The 17,533-nt window shown below is 44.2% G+C and overlaps 1 protein-coding gene across 1 annotated transcript in view; it reads left to right on the plus strand.

The window, feature by feature from the left end:
- Window positions 1–17,533, plus strand: part of SYN2 (synapsin II) — a 211,101-nt gene that overhangs the window by 178,385 nt on the left and 15,183 nt on the right. The window contains exons 8-10 of the mRNA XM_090284187.1: window positions 7,073–7,147; window positions 7,624–7,726; window positions 9,049–9,198. Coding sequence (XP_090140313.1) covers window positions 7,073–7,147; window positions 7,624–7,726; window positions 9,049–9,198 — 328 coding nt within the window. The remainder of the gene's footprint in view (window positions 1–7,072; window positions 7,148–7,623; window positions 7,727–9,048; window positions 9,199–17,533) is intronic.

Raw genomic sequence — 17,533 nt, forward strand, 5'->3', positions numbered from 1 at the left:
ATTTGCCAGAATAGAAAGTTAAAGGTTTCCTCTATTAGAATTTAGAGAAAGAAAAAATTTCAAGACTACCTGATCTTCCATAATATACATAAGAATTCAAATGGTTATAATTCTAGTTTTGGAAATATTAACCTCCTGCTTTTAGGAAAAATTTAGGGTGTGTGTGTTTTAACAAAGACAGAACATTATAATATATGAACTTGATCTTTGCCACTCAGGACTTCGGCAGACTTCAAGGTTGAGCAGCTTCCCTTTTCCTTACCCATCCTTTCCATTTCTCTTTCTTCATTCCTTTTATACTGTTTCTACTCCCCACCTCTGGAGTTAGTAAGGAGCCCTTTCCCTGTACTCCCTTTTCATACCTGTAGTTTAGCCCTTTTCATGCATATGATTTATTTCCCTCTTCTCTGAGCTTTCTGGGCAAAAATGATAGCATCATCTCTGCAGCCCCACTACCTGGTACAGCAGTAGGAACGTGGTAAGCACCCTGTAAGTATTCAGGGAACAGCTCTTATGGAGAACTGAGGCATAGAATTTTTTTACCTTCATTGATTAGATTCCTACCTTTTTAAAAGTTTGTAATTTCTTATTTATATTCTTTCTGCTTCAGAAAGGGATTTAGGGTTGCTTTAAAATTATGCACAATGTAAGTCAAGATAATTTAAAGCACCATTATAAAAACTATCTAAAATAAGCAGAAAAAAGAATATGTTCAGGCACCTAGGAAAGCAGATTTCCTATCCTTTAATGTTAAAATGCCCTAAATAAACACAAAGTTAATGACAGTGAAGCAAGAGTGTTTATATTCTTAAAAAGGGGATACACCACATTTTTAATTGTTAGGTTTCCAAAAGCTATTGAAATAAAGCATAGGAGAATACTCAACCATTGATGAAGGGTGGGTGACCAGAGCAGCTTTAGAAAATATTTACTGTATTTTTTGCTCCATGAGACGCACCTGACCATAAGACGTACCTAGGTTTAGAGGAGGAATACAAGAAAAAAAATATTCTGAACCAAATGGTTTACTAAAATATTTAATAAAATATAACAGTAATATTTCAACCATGTAAAGTGAACAACAATCAACAGCAGTATTAAGAACCATCATCATTGTCATTAACAAACGAGGAGAGATTTTAAAGTTCAAGTACTCTTCTAGTTTTCTGGGGACCCCAAGAACTCATCATCACTAGAGTCAGAATTTATGAAGCTCAGTTGCTCACAATCACTGATATTACTTTCTTCACTGTCTTCATACTGACCACATGCACTGAGATTCAGCAGTAAAGTGGGACATTTAAGCATCCCCAGGGGTATCGCTTGGGCCCACCGCTTCCTCTTCTAACAGCTGTCACCAAGCTGGCAGGTAAGGTAATACGCATCATGGTCTGTGACGCAATATTTGCTCCATAAGACACACATTTTCCCCCCACTGTTGGGAGAAAAAAGGGGCGTCTTATGAAACGAAAAATGTGGTACTTACTTTTTTATTTGCAAGAGACAGCCAGTTATTGGGGAATGTTTAGATCCTCTCAGCTCCTCTTCCATAAACTGTTGGCTATCCCTTTGCTCTCGGAAGAAGGAATTGACTTAGAAATACTCAAGATAAAGTTTGACTTCTGACCAAAATGGAGGAGTAGACAGACACATTACATCTCCCTCTATAACTAAGAAGGACTACAACTACCTCAAAACTAGAGACAACCAGAAGTTCCAGAAAATCAAACTGTATGGAAGTCCAACAAACAAAGATATAAAGAAGAAATACTCATCCAGACAGGTAGAAGGGGTGGACCCGGGGCAGAGAGGACGCGGTGTGGTGGTGGCAGCAGTGGCAGCAATGGCAGGCCAGCAGAAAGCACAGTTACACGTTTTAAAAAGTCAGGAGGGACACCTAGGGAGCGTTCCCAGCTCCTGACCAGACCACACAGCTCACAGTCCTCGCACCAGGGAAAATCAAGCCTCATTGCTTCTGACTGTACAGACCAGTGGTGGTTGGGGTAGAGGCAGAAACTGCTGGTCTCTCAGCAGGGTCTGCTTGTTTAAAGGGCCCCCACTGTCCTAGAACATCCTCAGACCCATCCACTCTGGGAACGACAGCCAGGGCAACAGCTAGAGAGGCAACAGTCCCATACAAAAATGGGAGAAGTGCCTGGAAAAGGGGCGAGTGCTGGGCAAGCGGCATTGTTCCGTCTCAGACCCCTCCCCCCCATATAGTGCCACAACGTGGTGAAAAAGGTCACCCTGTACTGACAAATCCCTAAGAATCGATCCTTACAATGTAACAGGAGCAACGGCTCTACCTAAGACACAGAGGCAAACAAACACAGGAGCCCGTCAAGATGAGGAGACAGAGAAGCATGGCCCAAAAGAGGGAATGGATTAAGGTTCCAGTGGGAGAACTAAATAACGAGGAGATAGCCAGCCTAACAGATGAGGAGATAGCCAACCTAACAGATGCAGAATTCCAAACACTGGTGATAAAGATGCTCACAGGCTTGACAGATATGCTTGAGTACGGCAAACGCATAAGAGAAGAAGTGAAGGCTATGTTAAGTGAAACGAAGGAAAATCCACACAAAACCAATGGTGAAGGGAAGGAAACCGGGGTTCAAATCAATGATTTGGAACATAAGGAAGAAAAAAACAGTCAGCGAGTACAGAATGAGGAAACAAGAATTGAAAAAAATGAGGAGAGGCTTGGAAGCCTCTGGGACAACTTTAAATGTGCCAACATCTGAATCATGGGGGTGCCAGAAGGAGAAGAGCAAGAGCAAGAAATTGAAAACTTATGTGAAAAAAATAATGGAGGAAAACTTCCCAAATTTTGTGAAGGAAATAGACATACAAGTCCAGGAAGTACAGAGAGTCCAGGCAAGCTGGACCCAGAGGGGCCCACACCAAGACACATCATGATTAAAATGCCAAAGGTGAAAGATAAGGAAGAATCCTAAAAGCAGCAAGAGAGAAGCGGAGAGTTACCTACAAAGGGATGCCTATAAGACTATCAGCTTATTTCTCAAAAGACACTTCGCAGTCATGAAGGGACTGGCAAGAAGTATTCAATGTGATTAAAAGCAAGGGCCTACAACCAAGATTACTCTATCCAGCAAAGCTATCATTTAGAATGGAAGGGCAGATGGAGTGCTTCTCAGACAAGGTAAAGCTAAAAGAGTTCATCATCACCGAGCCATTATTAAATGGAATGTCAAGGGGACTTACTTAAGAAAAAGAAGATCAAAACTATGAACACTAAAATGACAATAAACTCACAATTATCAACAACTGAATATAAAAAATAAAAACAAAATCCAATTAAGCAAACCAGAATAGAAACAGAATCATAGGTATGGGGATCATTTGGACGGTTATCAGCTGGGAGGGGGAAGGGGAGAAATGGAGAAACGGTGCAGGTATTAAGAAGCATAATCAATCAGTTGGTACAAAATAGACAGGGGAAGTTAAGAATAATATAGGAAAGGGTGAAGCCAAAGAAGTTATATGCATGACCCATGGACATGAACTAAGGGGGGTGGGATTGGTAGAGGGAAGGGGGGTACTGGGCAGAGGGGAGCAAAGGGGGAAAAATTGGAACTACTGTGACAACATAATCAATAAATTTTTTTTAAGATAAAGTTTGAGATTCTTTCATTCTTCCCCAGCTCTCACTCTAGAGATCCAAAGACAGCCACATTTGGCATAAAGAAGGTGCTGTCCCTGCTCCACTCTCAGTACACAGTAATGTGGGTCCTTCTGTGATAGCCAGATGTCCTGTGAGTCCTAAGTATTCGTTGAGCTGTCACTGAGGGGCTTCTCAGTGTCCAATTTGCTCCCACATGCCCCACATAGCCTGTATGGATCATGCTCTGCACCCTGTTACTAAAGAAAGGTGTGAAATGTGAGGGACATTATTATTGCTCATTCAAAGTGTCTGAAACCCGGTTATGTACTGTGGTCCTGTGCTAGGGACATAGAAGTGAGTGACAGTTTGCCTCTGCCCTTGAGGAATCTAACCTTGTCACAGGGACACACTTGTAAAACACCAGTGTTAGGAAGACTGTTATTTTCATATGGTCTGTCTTTGTGTTGCTATTTAGATCTTGAAAGCCACTCCACTGTTAGTTGTTTGTTTTTACTGAGCTTGATAGTGGGGTATGAGGTAAGCATAGCACAATGAGGGAACCAAGAGTCCTGGGTTTTTATCTTGTGTCTACTTTGACTAGATATACAATCTTGGATAAGTTATCTAACCTCTCTGAGTCTTAATCTCATTATCTGTAAAGTGGGGGCAAGAATACCAGCCTACTCCCAAAAGGGGACTTGCAATGAGGTTCTCGTGAGGGGTTTGGGGAGAAAGAATTTTGGAAAGCAGTCAGTAATGTTCAAGTGTGAGCTGTTATTACCCCATCAGTCGACTCACTGCACTGCCTCAGGGCTCTGAAAAACTAGCTGTACTAGGTTTCTCAGTGTCTGAAATCAGATATGTCGGGAGGGTGCTCCTGGAAACGGCTGAGTGGAGACTAGCGCATCAATCTCCAATCAGTAGTGAGTGAGAAGGACAACACAGGAAGGTCTCTGTCACTGGTATCAGCAGGGCTTTTCTGTCCCCTAGGACATCTCCACCCTCTTGACTGTGTCTGAATGAAGATTAATAATTAAAAAGACATACTTTTGGTATTTTACAGTTTATTGAAAATTGTAAACAACTTGTGTTTACAAAGGGCTAAGGGAGGCTCAGTCAGGTAAAATTCACTCAAGGTCACCCAGCCAGTCAAGAGCAAATCCAAAGCCAGAAACCAGGTTATTTGCCTCCTATTTAGCCCAAGACTAGTTAACTCTAACACATGTTCGTGGATGGAGGGTGCAGAGGTTATAACAGAGAACAGGCTGGTGACTTGATTCCATCAGCTCCATTTGATGGATGAAGCAACTTAAATCTGAAGAGGTTAACTGACTTGTCCAGAGACACATTACTAATACTATAGGCTCTCAGAAACCAACTCTTGAATAAATGAATAAGTGTGCTGGTACAGAAGCCATTAGGATATAGTCTCAAGAGCCCTGAGGGTGTTCCCAGGATCAAATAGAATTCAGTTTGTATGTACAGTAGTCTCCCCCTTTCTGCGGATGCCCGAAACCTTAAATAGTATCGTCGTCGTCGTCGTCGGCAGCCGTCCGTCTCGAGAGACGATGGTGTAGCTTCTTAAGAGTCTATCTGCACCGCCGAGAATGGTTGTGCAGTCCGACTCGGGAGTGACACGGTATCTGTCTCCTCCTGTGTTGAATCGACATCTTGCGATGACGCTGGAGTGTCCTCTCCAGTGAAGCTGAAGCTACAGAGCCTGGGCAGGGTGATATGGAGGGTCTGCTGTTGCCCATGCAGCAGACCCCCCCCTCTCTTCGCAGCTGAAGGGTCCAAGGGAAAGACGGAGTCAATACAGCTTGGCTTCAGGTGCGCCGCAGGAGTTGCCGGTGTTGACTACAACGTCAAACCGCCTTAGGGACTCCGGCTCTGGATTTTCTGTCGGGGTTTACTCCCTTAGCCTTTCCCCTATACCTACATATTTATAATAAAGTTTAAGTTATAAATTAGGCACAGTGAAAGATTAACAACAATAACTATAGTAAAATAGAGCAATTATAATACTATATGCTAGTAAAAATTGTGTGAACATGATGTTTCTCTCTTAAAAAATTTTATTGTATTGTTACACTCATCCTTCTTGTGATGATGTGAGACGAAAAAATGCCTGTGTGATAAGATGAAGTGAAGTAAATGAGACATTAGTAAGTAAAATAAGGGTTCCTTAAACATAGCCCTGTGATACCATGACAGTGGATCTGATAGCCAAGATGGCTACTAAGTGAATAATAGGTAGGGAAGCATATGCAGTGTGGATACTTGGACAAAGAGATGATTCACATCCTGAGTGGGAAAGAGCACTAGATTTTATCATGCTGCTCAGAACAGTGCACAATTTAAAACTGATGAGTTGTTTATTTCTGGAATTTTCCATTCAATATTTTAAGACTTCAGTTGACCACAGGTAACTGAAACCATGGAAAGTAAAAACCATAGATCAGGGGGTACTACTGTACAAAGTCAGCCTGGATACTAAGTGGCAGGCTGCTGGGAATACAAGACAATATATACCCTCAAGTAGTTTACAGACTTGTGGACAGAAGACTTAAATAACTAAAGTGAAAAGTATATATAGGATTATAAGTGAGGTACAGGCAAAATCCTGGCTGGTTTGGCTCAGTGGATTGAGCGTCGGCCTGCGAGCTAAGTGTCGCTGGTTCGATCTTCCAGTCAGGGCACATCAGAGAAGGAAAACTCTGACTCCAAAAAACCTCCGCTGCCTTGCGGCATACCTCTTCAGGGGAAAGGCTAAGGGAGTAAACCCCGACAGAAAATCTGGAGCCGGAGTCCCTAAGGCGGTTTGACGTTGTAGTCAACACCGGCAACTCCTGCGGCGCACCTGAAGCCAAGCTGTATTGACTCCGTCTTTCCCTTGGACCCTTCAGCTGCGAAGAGAGGGGGGGTCTGCTGCATGGGCAACAGCAGACCCTCCATATCACCCTGCCCAGGCTCTGTAGCTTCAGCTTCACTGGAGAGGACACTCCAGCATCATCACAAGATGTCGATTCAACACGGGAGGAGACAGATACCGTGTCACTCCCGAGTCGGACTGCACAGCCATTCTCGGCGGTGCAGATAGACTCTTAAGAAGCTACACCATTGTCTCTCAGACGGACGGCTGCCGACGACAGGCAAAATCCTACAGGGATTCTTAGCAGAGCAAGTTTATCTGGTTGAAAGACCAGGAAGGCTCCATGGAGCCAGAGCAGTGGACTGGACTCTTGGAGAGAGGAGGAGAGCATTTCAGGTCAGGGTCTGGCAGAGGCAGCGGCAGCGGGGCTCTAGGCACAGCAGACAGGCCCTGGGCTGTGTGTGGGAGAAGCAGATGAGCAAAGCAGTTGTGAGCTAAAATTCTGGAAAGTTCCATGCCTTCCTCTTGCTGATGTGGCTTACTACCTGTCCTATCCTGGTGGGACCCTGTTGTAGGAGGACATCCATCTCAGGGAACTGGAAGACAAACACTGGTTCTGCAATGCTGGAGCAGATCGCCATGTCAGACAGGTGAGTGAAATAAAGAATCCAGTTCCTAGGCCAGCAAAGTGGGCCTTCCATAGATGAACAGATGTAAGAATTGAGCCCTGTCCAAAGGAAGCCTCTAATCAGACAGGACAAATAGAACACAAAGGCCCAGTCAGTTGCAAGATCAGGTAGGACTGGGTTATGTGCTAAATTATGGAGATAAAGACTGAACATACCATTGAAGTTCCAAGAAAGGAGTAGTTGCTGTGGCCTCGAATAGCTGAGGAAAGGCCACCTAGAGTTGATGAGACCTGCTCTGAACCTAGAAAGACAGGTAGGATTTGGAGAACAAAGCTGGAGGGCACTAAAAATAAGGCAGTGTGCTTGTTGGAGGTAGAGGGAAGGAAGGCTGGGGAGGGGTGATGGTAGGGGCTGAGGCAGCAAGGAGAACGTGACCAGCAAGCAGGCTGGATGTGGGCTAATGCCCCAGCCTCAGGACACCTTCCCATCTCCTCCAGGTATAAGCTGTGGGTAGATACCTGTTCTGAGATGTTTGGTGGCCTGGACATCTGTGCTGTCAAAGCTGTACATGGCAAAGATGGGAAAGACTACATTTTTGAGGTAAGTCTGGCCCAAGGAGTATCTCAGTAAGAGACAACCCCCAAGGCTGGAGGCCAAGCTCTTAGCTTGATAACTATGTGGGTGGTCTGGACTACATTTAGGGTAGACTCTCCTGGGTCATGGGAAGGTTCCCAGGACATGACTAGTGGATGTACATAGCAAAACACCTCCACCAGAAGGGAGCTATTGTTTCCAACCAACTAGGCTGACCCATGCTATGGGTAAGAGATACCAGATCTGGGGTCCTGGGCTCCTAGCCAAATGTCATTCCTCTGGGAAACTAGTGTTTTTACCATTCTTGTTCTCGGAAAGAATCATTTAATCTTATCTATTCATTTTGCAGGTGAGAAAACTGAGATCTCATGCTATAAACTTGTGCCTAAGGCCAGAGTGAATTATTGTCTCAACCTAGGCTAGAACTCAGATCTCCTGGATGCAGGAGATTTATAGAATCTCTCTAAGCCTTGGAGAAAACTTTGCTCAGTCTGGTCCTCAAACACAACTTTGCTGACTTACTTTTACAGTATTAAAGGGGAAGTCAGTGGCAGTATGAATCCTTCACACACATTTCTGTCTAGTCTTCCTACAAGCAGGAAAGGCTCCTTGCCAGGAGGTGGTGGTATTTCAGAGGATTAGTGTCAGGAGCCCAAAGTCGGCTTCAGAATCTACTCTGTGGTCTGCTTGACATGTAATCTTCTAGATGGTCAGACCTCCCCTCTCTGCATGGGCCTCAGTTTGTCATCCATAAATGAGCAAGCTGGAATACAGAGGCTATGATCCTGGTCAAGCAGGTACTTCCAAAAGTGGGAAAAAATTGATCTGGGCCTTGAGGCATAGGAAGAATCAGAATTGGGGCAAAAAGGTAAGCCATCCCAGGTCATGAGCAAAGGCAGGAATCTGGTTGTTTAATGGTTGGAATATATGTGGAGACTGTGTGGGTAAAAAATCAGATGAAACTGCTCCTCACCAGTTAAGGGAATGGCCTTCAGGTGTTCCTGGTTCTTCCGCCTGCAAACTTCTGAGCCCTGGGTCTATACTCTATCCTGCTCTCCACCTCTTCCCACTCACCACTTTCAGTAATCAATCTTTCAGTCTCACTGAGTACTGGCCTAGGTGAAGGTTGGGAAGAAGGCAACAGCAAAGGTTTGAAGAAGGAGAAGACAAAGGTCCTCCTGCAAAGGAACATGTTTCAGCTAAAGAGAAGAACACCAGCTTCATCCCTAACCTATCTCTGCTGGTTTAAATCCTTTTTATTCTGAAAGACTACACCAGGCCTTTAATGTCTCCAGACCCTTTCCTAAATGGGCCACGTCTTCCACCAGGTCATGGACTGCAGTATGCCGCTGATTGGGGAACACCAGGTGGAGGACAAACAACTCATCACTGAACTAGTCATCAGCAAGATGAACCAGCTTCTGTCAAGGACCCCTGCCCTGTCTCCTCAGAGACCCTTAACCACCCAGCAGCCACAGGTAAGCAGCTAGGAGGAGACACAGGAGAGCCAAGAACCATTCCCAAGCCCACTGATCTAAACTATGGTGGCTCTAGGATAGAACAGAGGTCAGATACATATAGGCCTGGAAGGAATGTATGGAATCTTTTCTCTCTTTCTTTCTTTCCCTTCCCTCCTTTCTGCAGGTCTAGTGGGAAATTCACATTGAAGTTTTTATGGAACCTAAGACCCTGTGGCTCTAGATTAGACCAAAGACAGGCAAGGACCCTGGGCCCTAGGGTCTTTAGGCTCATCTAGGAGCTACCTCACTTTTCAAAAATATCCCCAAACTCTTCCCTGCACTGAACTTTTGTATAATGAAGTGGTAAGAACTCTCAGTCCAAGAACTGAGTCTTTCTTAGTCTTAGTGTGACTTTGAGGGGAAGTTACTACTCTTTCTAGGGTTCAAGTTTTATCATTTGTAAATGAAAATCTCTCAGAAATCTTTCAAAATTTTACTTTAAACAATTAGAGAGGTAGTATAGACTAGTGACTTAGAATATGGACTTTGAAGCAGGAACTGCCCAACTTTGAATCCTGGACTCTCCATTTATTGGCTTTGTGACCTCAGATGTTTTTATCTCATACTCAGGAGAGATGTGAACAGTGGCACCTATCTGCTGGGGTTGTTATGAGAATCAGATGAAGTAGAAGACCTAAAATATGTCATAGTACATCAAAACACTCAATAAGGGTAACCTATCTTTACCTGAGTTTAGCCTTGTCTTTGTCACTGAATTATGAGGTAAACATGATGAGATTCTTCCTATTTCTGTGCCTTAGCATCATTGCTTGCCATGATCTCTTCTAGCAATAAAATTTAGATTATATGAAAATGATCTCTGAAGCATAAAAGTCCAGTCACAAAAAAATTGTTTCCACCTCACAGAAGGCATTAGCTCTTCTTTGGTATAAGCCCCTTACTTTGTAAACAATAATATTTCAGCTTAAATATTGTAGAGAGCCCTGGCTGGTGTGGCCCAGTGGATTGAATGCCAGCCTGCTAACCTAAATGTTGCCAGTTTGATCCCCAGCCGGGGCACATGTCTGGGTTGCGGGCCAGGACCCTAGTTGGGGGCATGTGAGAGGCAACCAAGCTCTCACACAGCAATGTTTCTCTCCCTCTCTGTCCCCTCCCTTACCCTCTCTCTAAAAATAAATAAAATTTTAAAAAATATATTGTAAAGAGAAATCTTATCAGAGTCAAGGCAGAAAACAGTAAGGAATGAGCTTCCCTAAATATAGGGGCTCCTGCAAAAAAACGCTTTATAGCAAAGTCAGTCTGGCTCAAGAATAAGCTTTTTTCTCCTTAGTCTCACATTTGAAGCTACCACAGAATATTGTGGAAAGAAAGCACACTAATGCTGGGAGTCAGGACACTCAGGGGCTAGTCCCACTCTGCTGTAACATTATGTATGTGATGTTGGGTAAGTCATTTCCTTTCCTTAGACCTCTTTTCCCATCTATGGAATGGAACTGAATTATGTGATCTCTAGATTCCTTGAATTCTAAAGTCACATGAAACGTGGAGTCACCCCACCTGCAAAATCTAAAGACAGTCCTCCACAAGACTGCCCTCACTCCTGACACCAATGGAAAGTCAGAGAGTTCCCAAAACCACCCTCAGGTTTGATAATCCTTTGGAAGGACTCACAGAACTTATTGAAAGCTTTTGTACTCATAGGTATATTATGGGAAAGAATACAAATCAAAAATAAGCCAAAGGGGAATGCATGGGGTAGAGTTTGGGAGGGTTCCAAACATAAAACTTCTGTTGTCTTTAGGATGCATTACCCTCCTGGCATTCATATGTGACAATACCCTTTGGTGTACAGGGTTTTTATTGGGGTTTCATTTCATAGGCATTGACCTGGTTGACCTCAGTCTCTGACCACCCTCTTCCTGGAGGTTCGGCTAATACCATGTAGCATGAGGAGCCCACCATGAGTCATCTCATTACCATACACTATCAGGTGTTGTGTGGGGGGCCCCCACCATGAATAACAAAGACACTCCCATCACTCAAGAAATTCTAAGAGTTTATAGGTTACCTCTCAGGAGTAGGGGACAAAGTCCAGATCTCTCCTTGGGCAAGACCAAATTCTTTATACCATACATAATTTAATTTAATTAATTTAGCAAGTGTTTCTCAAATGCTTTCAGCCCCTTGTGGGCTAAGGCCATGCCTCATTCATCTATTTTTACTGACTAGCACAGGCCTCACCTAAAGTTTATGCTTAAAATTAGTAAATAGACTTAGGGTGATAGCAATGAATGAGATACATTTCCTATCAAGAGTTGTTTGTATTCTAAATTGAAGCCATAACTGAATTCACAGAGCTTGTCACCATTTGTTGGATGATGTCTTCTTTTATCCTCTATTAGCTTCCTCCTGACCCTTGTCCCTTGACCCCAGGCCACCCAAAAGACAGAAGACATCCAACAATATGCCACACTTGGCAAAACAATGAAACTTGAGCTTGAAGTGATGACTGTATTGGTCATATTTCCACTTCCCAGTTCTCCCTCATAATAGCACCTTTCCATTGGTTACATTTCAGTCATCATGTCTCCAGGCCCATGAAGCTGCCAGACCATAATGGTTTTGAATTCCCACTATCACATCTACCAACTTAACTGCATCTTTACCCCCATGAATCTGCTTCTAGTGCACTCTCTCTACTGGTGAGCTGGATCCCACCTCTTTGCTTTCAAGTAACCCCTCTCCTCCACCCTCAAGTTCTCATTTTCCCATTTAAAAACAAAAAATAAAAAAGGCCTCCCTCAACCCCTGTTCTTTTCCAGCAACTGCCCCATTTCACAGTAAATCTTCCTGAGTTGTCTTAGTCACTTATCTCCCCTTCATCACATCAGATTTTCTTTTCAACCCACTCCTGTCAGCATCCCACCTCTACCATCCCACTGAAATTGCTCTTGTTAAAGTCACCTCCATGTCACCAAGTACGGTAGTCACTTATCTTCTCTTTCATGACTTCTCAGTTGCCTTGACACATTTGACCATGCCCTCTGTCCTGAAACACTTTCTTTTCTAGTCCTCTGTGAACCCCATGCTGCTTTTCATTCCGCTGCGCTGGCTTCTCACCTCCTGCTGGCTCATCCACTGCTGCTAAACCTCTAAATGCCAGTGCCCTAGAACTTGATCTGTGTACATTTTTGATGTTCTTGACCAGCCCATATCTGTCTCCTCTCCTGACCACTCCTTGAACTTCAGATTCACATTTCCAACTCCTACTTGATATCTTTTTTTTGCATGTCTAAAAAACATCCTTAATAGCACACAGCCAAAGCAAAACTTTTTTCCCCCTTAAATCTGTCTCCACTCCTAATTTTCCCTAAGCAATTCACAAAAGCCCCTACCTGCATCTTTGCCCTCATACCATCGGAGCTCTTGCCTTTGTATTAGTTGTGTCTTCTCTCTGAAATGCTCTTCCCCCTATTTTTGCATGGCTGGATCCTTCATGACAGTATAATTGAAATTTCCTTAAACATCCAGTTCCTAGTGCCATCCAGTCAGTGACTACCATCCTCTCCTTTAATTTTCTTCATAGCACCTGCTATCAGCTAAGATCATACTCACCTGTTTCTTTGTCTCTTTCACTAGAATGTAAGCTCCTCAAGAGTTGGGACTTGTTCATTGCCATATTTCCAGGGTATAGCAGAGTAGCTAGCACATAGTAGCCATTGAATACATCATGGATATACTAAAGCAGGGCTGGATTGGGGGGTCATCTGCCCAGCTGCAGTCAGTGGTTTGTAGTAAAGTTAAACAATAACAAAACTAAGTCAGTCTGCTTTTTTTTTATCACCATGTGATAATAATTCTATACAAATGACTGTGATGAATACCCTTCTACCCACTCTCATTTCCCCTCCCCTTGATATGCCATTGCAATCCATATTTATGTAATGAGTTCCCAGTTGTAATAACTGTGTTTAACAGCCCTGGGAGCATATGAGAGTTGGTGTTAGGGTTCTCAGAATGATTTTGGTAGTATGCAAATGAAAGGGATGTAAACAAAAGGTCATTACCTGAGCCCCAGCAGGGACTTTGCGTGAGGAACTGAGCCCTTGGGTGCTGTCACTAACTCCTCAGCCATCCTGCACAGTCAGGCCTGCTTGCTGGCTTCTTTCTTCCGTGGCTCTGGAAGCTCAGGCTGAAAAAGCACCTGGCCTGAGTCACAAGCCCTAAGAGCTGCTTCTTGCTCAGTATTCTAGTTAAGACAGGACAGAAATAACTAGCCATTTGTCTACCTTTCTCTCTTTCTCCCTCTCTGTCTTTGCTTTTATTTCTTTGATTCTAGAAGAGTACCTAAAGGAGGCTGCAGGGGAATGGGGGGGGGGGCGGTGAGTAGAGGGCACACATTACCTTATTGTCAGCCAACCCCATAGCCTAGGATGAATTAATCATAGAAAACAAAGTCATAGGGTGGGCCCAGGCTAGCTGCTGTGCCCACTTTGAAGGAATAGGGGCAGGAGTGTAAGAGACTGCTTAGGTCTCTGAAAGGAGGGAGGTGAGTGGCAAAGCCTTATCTAACTGGTAACAGCTTAGCCTCAGCCTGGCTGGACTGCTAGTGTTTTAGGAAGACAGTTCTCAATGTGGCAGTGACACCTGGTGGCCAGTGATGGCCAAAGCCTCCAGGCCATATACCTTCAGAACCTTCTCCCTGTGCACCCTGCCGTCCCATCTACCCTCATATTCACTGACCCTTGGGACCTGTCGTTGGAATCTAAGCTAGCCCTTACATCCTGAGGCCCTGGAGAGGTGTGGGATGCTGCTGAGACTCGCAGGAACCAGAGAGAGAACTTCAGGTGGATAGTGTTCAGGGCATGCCCATAAAGGTGGCATCCTAGTGTTCTTCATGTAACTAAGCTTTTTCCATTTCCCATTACACTGGTCCTGATCTTTTTATTTTCCTGTAAAATTTCTAGGGAAAAGGGGCTGAATAGCTAACGCAGAAATTTTAGATACCAATGGGCTTTCTGTTTGCCTTGTGGGTTAGACCCACAAGGAGTAATTCTAAGACCCAGCCTTTGGAAGCATTAATACATGTATGATGTCCAGGAGGAAGACAAACCTCATCCCCTACCCTGAGCTGATCAGACCACACTTGCCATGTTGCTTTCACTCTGAGGGTCATCGTATACCAAGGACAAACTCAAACTCTAACTGGGTTGTACCCAAAGGAGAGAAAACCAGGAGGTGGAGGCATTTGGAAAATTTAAAAGTTAAAAGGGCTGAAGTTGTATAGCAATAGTCTCAAGAGCCCATGATTTCATATCTTTAGCTCTTTATTAGCTGTCATAGGATAGAACTGTTACCAACAGGCAAACCTACCTACGGAAAAGTCAGAGTAAACTCTGTAACACTGAGAGAGGAAATTGCTCCTCTAGGAGGTAGTGTGTCATTGCTGATGTCAAGCAGGGGCAGGATGAGCCACTTGTTAGGGACATTGTAAAAGGGTGGGCTAGGGGCTAGGGATATTGGAGCAGGTAACTTTTAAAATCTTCTTCCAGATCTGAGATGCTGTGATACAGGCTGAGCTATCCACAGATCTGTGAATGGCAGCAATGAGAGCTCAGAATTGAAGGACAGAGGCCTAATAACCTCTGGTCTCTGGTGGTACATTCTACCACTCCTTTTTTACTAGCTCTCTGGTCTAAAGAGATACTAAAGATATTTTCAGCCAGGTCTTTCCAGCCACAAAGGCTTGAAAAGATGAGGTTTCTTGAGTGCAAGGAGACAAGGGTTGAGAAGGTGATTTCACTGTAGTCTGTAGGGCTATGCAGTCAGGGAGGGGGCACAGTTCAGGTCCCAAACATGGGACTAAGAGAGCTTCACGTAGCTTAAAAGAAGTAAATTGAGGACAGATGAAGGACCTTCCTGCTTCCCACAGCAGGACTAGCTTTAGAGAATTTGTTCCCCAGTGAGTTTAAACTGAAACTGAGGAGATGTGAGGCAGGTTCAGATAAAGGCACTTATAGCTAGATCCCTTAACAGACTATTAAGAGAAACCAACTATTTTGGAGCTGTCTTAACATTTTAGGGACATATTTAATCACTTGAAGCTGACATTCTGACCTTGGGTGACTTGGCCTTCAGAGCTCCCATAGGTCTCATGGACTGCCCGCATGGGACATTTCTTATATCCTTAGGAAATCACTGATTATGGGAGATCCCAAGCCAGGAGATGAGCTCTGCCCCAGGAACAGCAATTTCCCTCACAAAAGAAGGAGGAAGAGCTCATCCTTGGGCACCTTTTGTGTTACCTTTCAGAGGATGGAAGGTAGGCGTTGGTGACTGCAGAGGTGATCTCAGAAGGATCCCAAGGTGCCTGAAAACATTCTGTTCCTCTTGCTCTGACTGAACCTACAACCTTCTGACCACATTCCTTCCTGCTGCCTCATTCCCCCTAGGGTCCTAGACCGGGGGAACAGGGCCTGGGGGAGTTGATCAGAATAGTTCTGTGGTGTGTCCAGCAAGGAGCTTGGCCTGGCCTCTTTCCTGGGGCCAGACCCTGAGACCCTTTCCTAATTTCCTGTCTCAGATATGCTGAGCAAGGCCTTCCTCCTTGGTGGGGGCAGCTGGACTCAGGCCAACAAGTCTTAAGAGTTGAGTCACTTAATGTCTTTCCTTCCTCAGCTTTCCATCCTGCTGGGATCTCAGATAGGAGCTCTAGTCTCCCAGCTTGTCGGCTGACAGCCACAGGATGACAAATTAAAGGTGCCTTTGACAAAAACCCACAAACCTTCATCGTGGGTTTCTCTATCAGACCAGTGATTTACTTTTCAATCTCTTCAAGAGCTAATATTTACTGTTTCTGAAATGGCTTTTCTGTATCTTCAGAGACCTTGCTGGAATAAATCAGTGATATACACTGAACTACTGTGTACCAGGTGACAGGAAGTCACCCAACAATATCTGCTCTACTAATGTTGAAATCCTGCCATTAGAGATTCATTCCTTTGGATTGATGTTATTGTTTAAATAATAGTGATGATGCTCATGTATATAAATTACTTCACCTAATACTTTACAGTTTATAAAGCACAGCCATTATTTTGAGCCACACACCCTAGGTGAGATGGTTTGGGCTAGTATTTCTATCTCTGTTTCACATACCAGCAAAGAGAATACAAATGATTTGTCCAAGGTCATACATCTAATTAGCAGGAAACCTGGATCTTCTGGTCCCCAGTTCTACAATACCACAAATTATGCCCTTTTGATGCTTCTAACAGAGTACAGGGGTTGGTAAGAATGGACAGAGCTGGGCCTTTTGACCCTATACAAGGAAAACCCTTGCTCTTCTCCTCCTGACAACGAAGTACTAAAACCTGCCAACTTGGAGGAGTCTCTAAGTTTCACCAGCTCTCTCATGTTTTCTCCCTGGCTTCTCTCATCACTAAAGCCCAGTGGCTTCAGCAAAGCGGGGGTACCATCTCAGTCACCTTTGGTGGAGTGCAGCAGCACACTCTCCTTGCCAATCTCCTCAAAGCCTGTGCATGCAGGACGTGTCTGCTCAGCCCCCAGTAGCCCTGGAATATTTCTGGGGCCAAGACTCTGCAGCTGTTAAGGGCTTGTCCCATTTCTCAGACACCTAAAGAACTGAGAAATTCATGAGAGAATTAATGGAAGCCCAGAGCCAGATGAGTCTGTAGAAGTCATCTGCCTGAAACTACATAGCATCTCTGACCAGAGATTGTCTAGTCCCTGTTTAAATACCTCTTAATACCAAGAGGCTCACTACTACCCAAGCCAACCTTTGACTTCGTTTAGACCTTGTACGTTTCACTAACTCAGTCCTAAGTGCTTTCATAGTTACCTCATTTAATCTTCACAATAAGCCCATTTGGGAAAGTGAGACTCAGAGATTAAGTAATGCCAGAATCACATCAGAGCAGATGTCATTTCTGCATTTCTCACCATTCTGTCTGCTCCATGTTTCCATTTCATTTCACCCAATAAAAGAGGTAACCAGAACTGGTTGCAGTGCTCTTTTCTGAGACATCAGCCAAAAGAGCCGTGGACCTGTGATCTCCCCTGTTTGAGACACTGATGCACCTCCAGCTGCATCAGATTTTTGGCAGCAACATTACACACTGACATCCTCTGAGCCCAGGGTTATTGGGGTTTTTTCTTTATGCTCCCATGTAAGGCCATTTATTCCCCCCTTCTTTTTTGTGTCCAGCTGGGCACAAGTGTTGGACTTCACATTCTTACCTGTTTAAGTCAACCCAACTTCCTGAGGGAAACTGCAGCTCAGTCTGGCCATGAGTTCCTGCTACAGGCTGGC

This window comes from Furipterus horrens, unplaced genomic scaffold, assembly GCF_987537825.1.
Source record: "Furipterus horrens unplaced genomic scaffold, mFurHor1.1.pri manual_scaffold_7, whole genome shotgun sequence".
NCBI lineage: Eukaryota > Metazoa > Chordata > Mammalia > Chiroptera > Furipteridae > Furipterus > Furipterus horrens.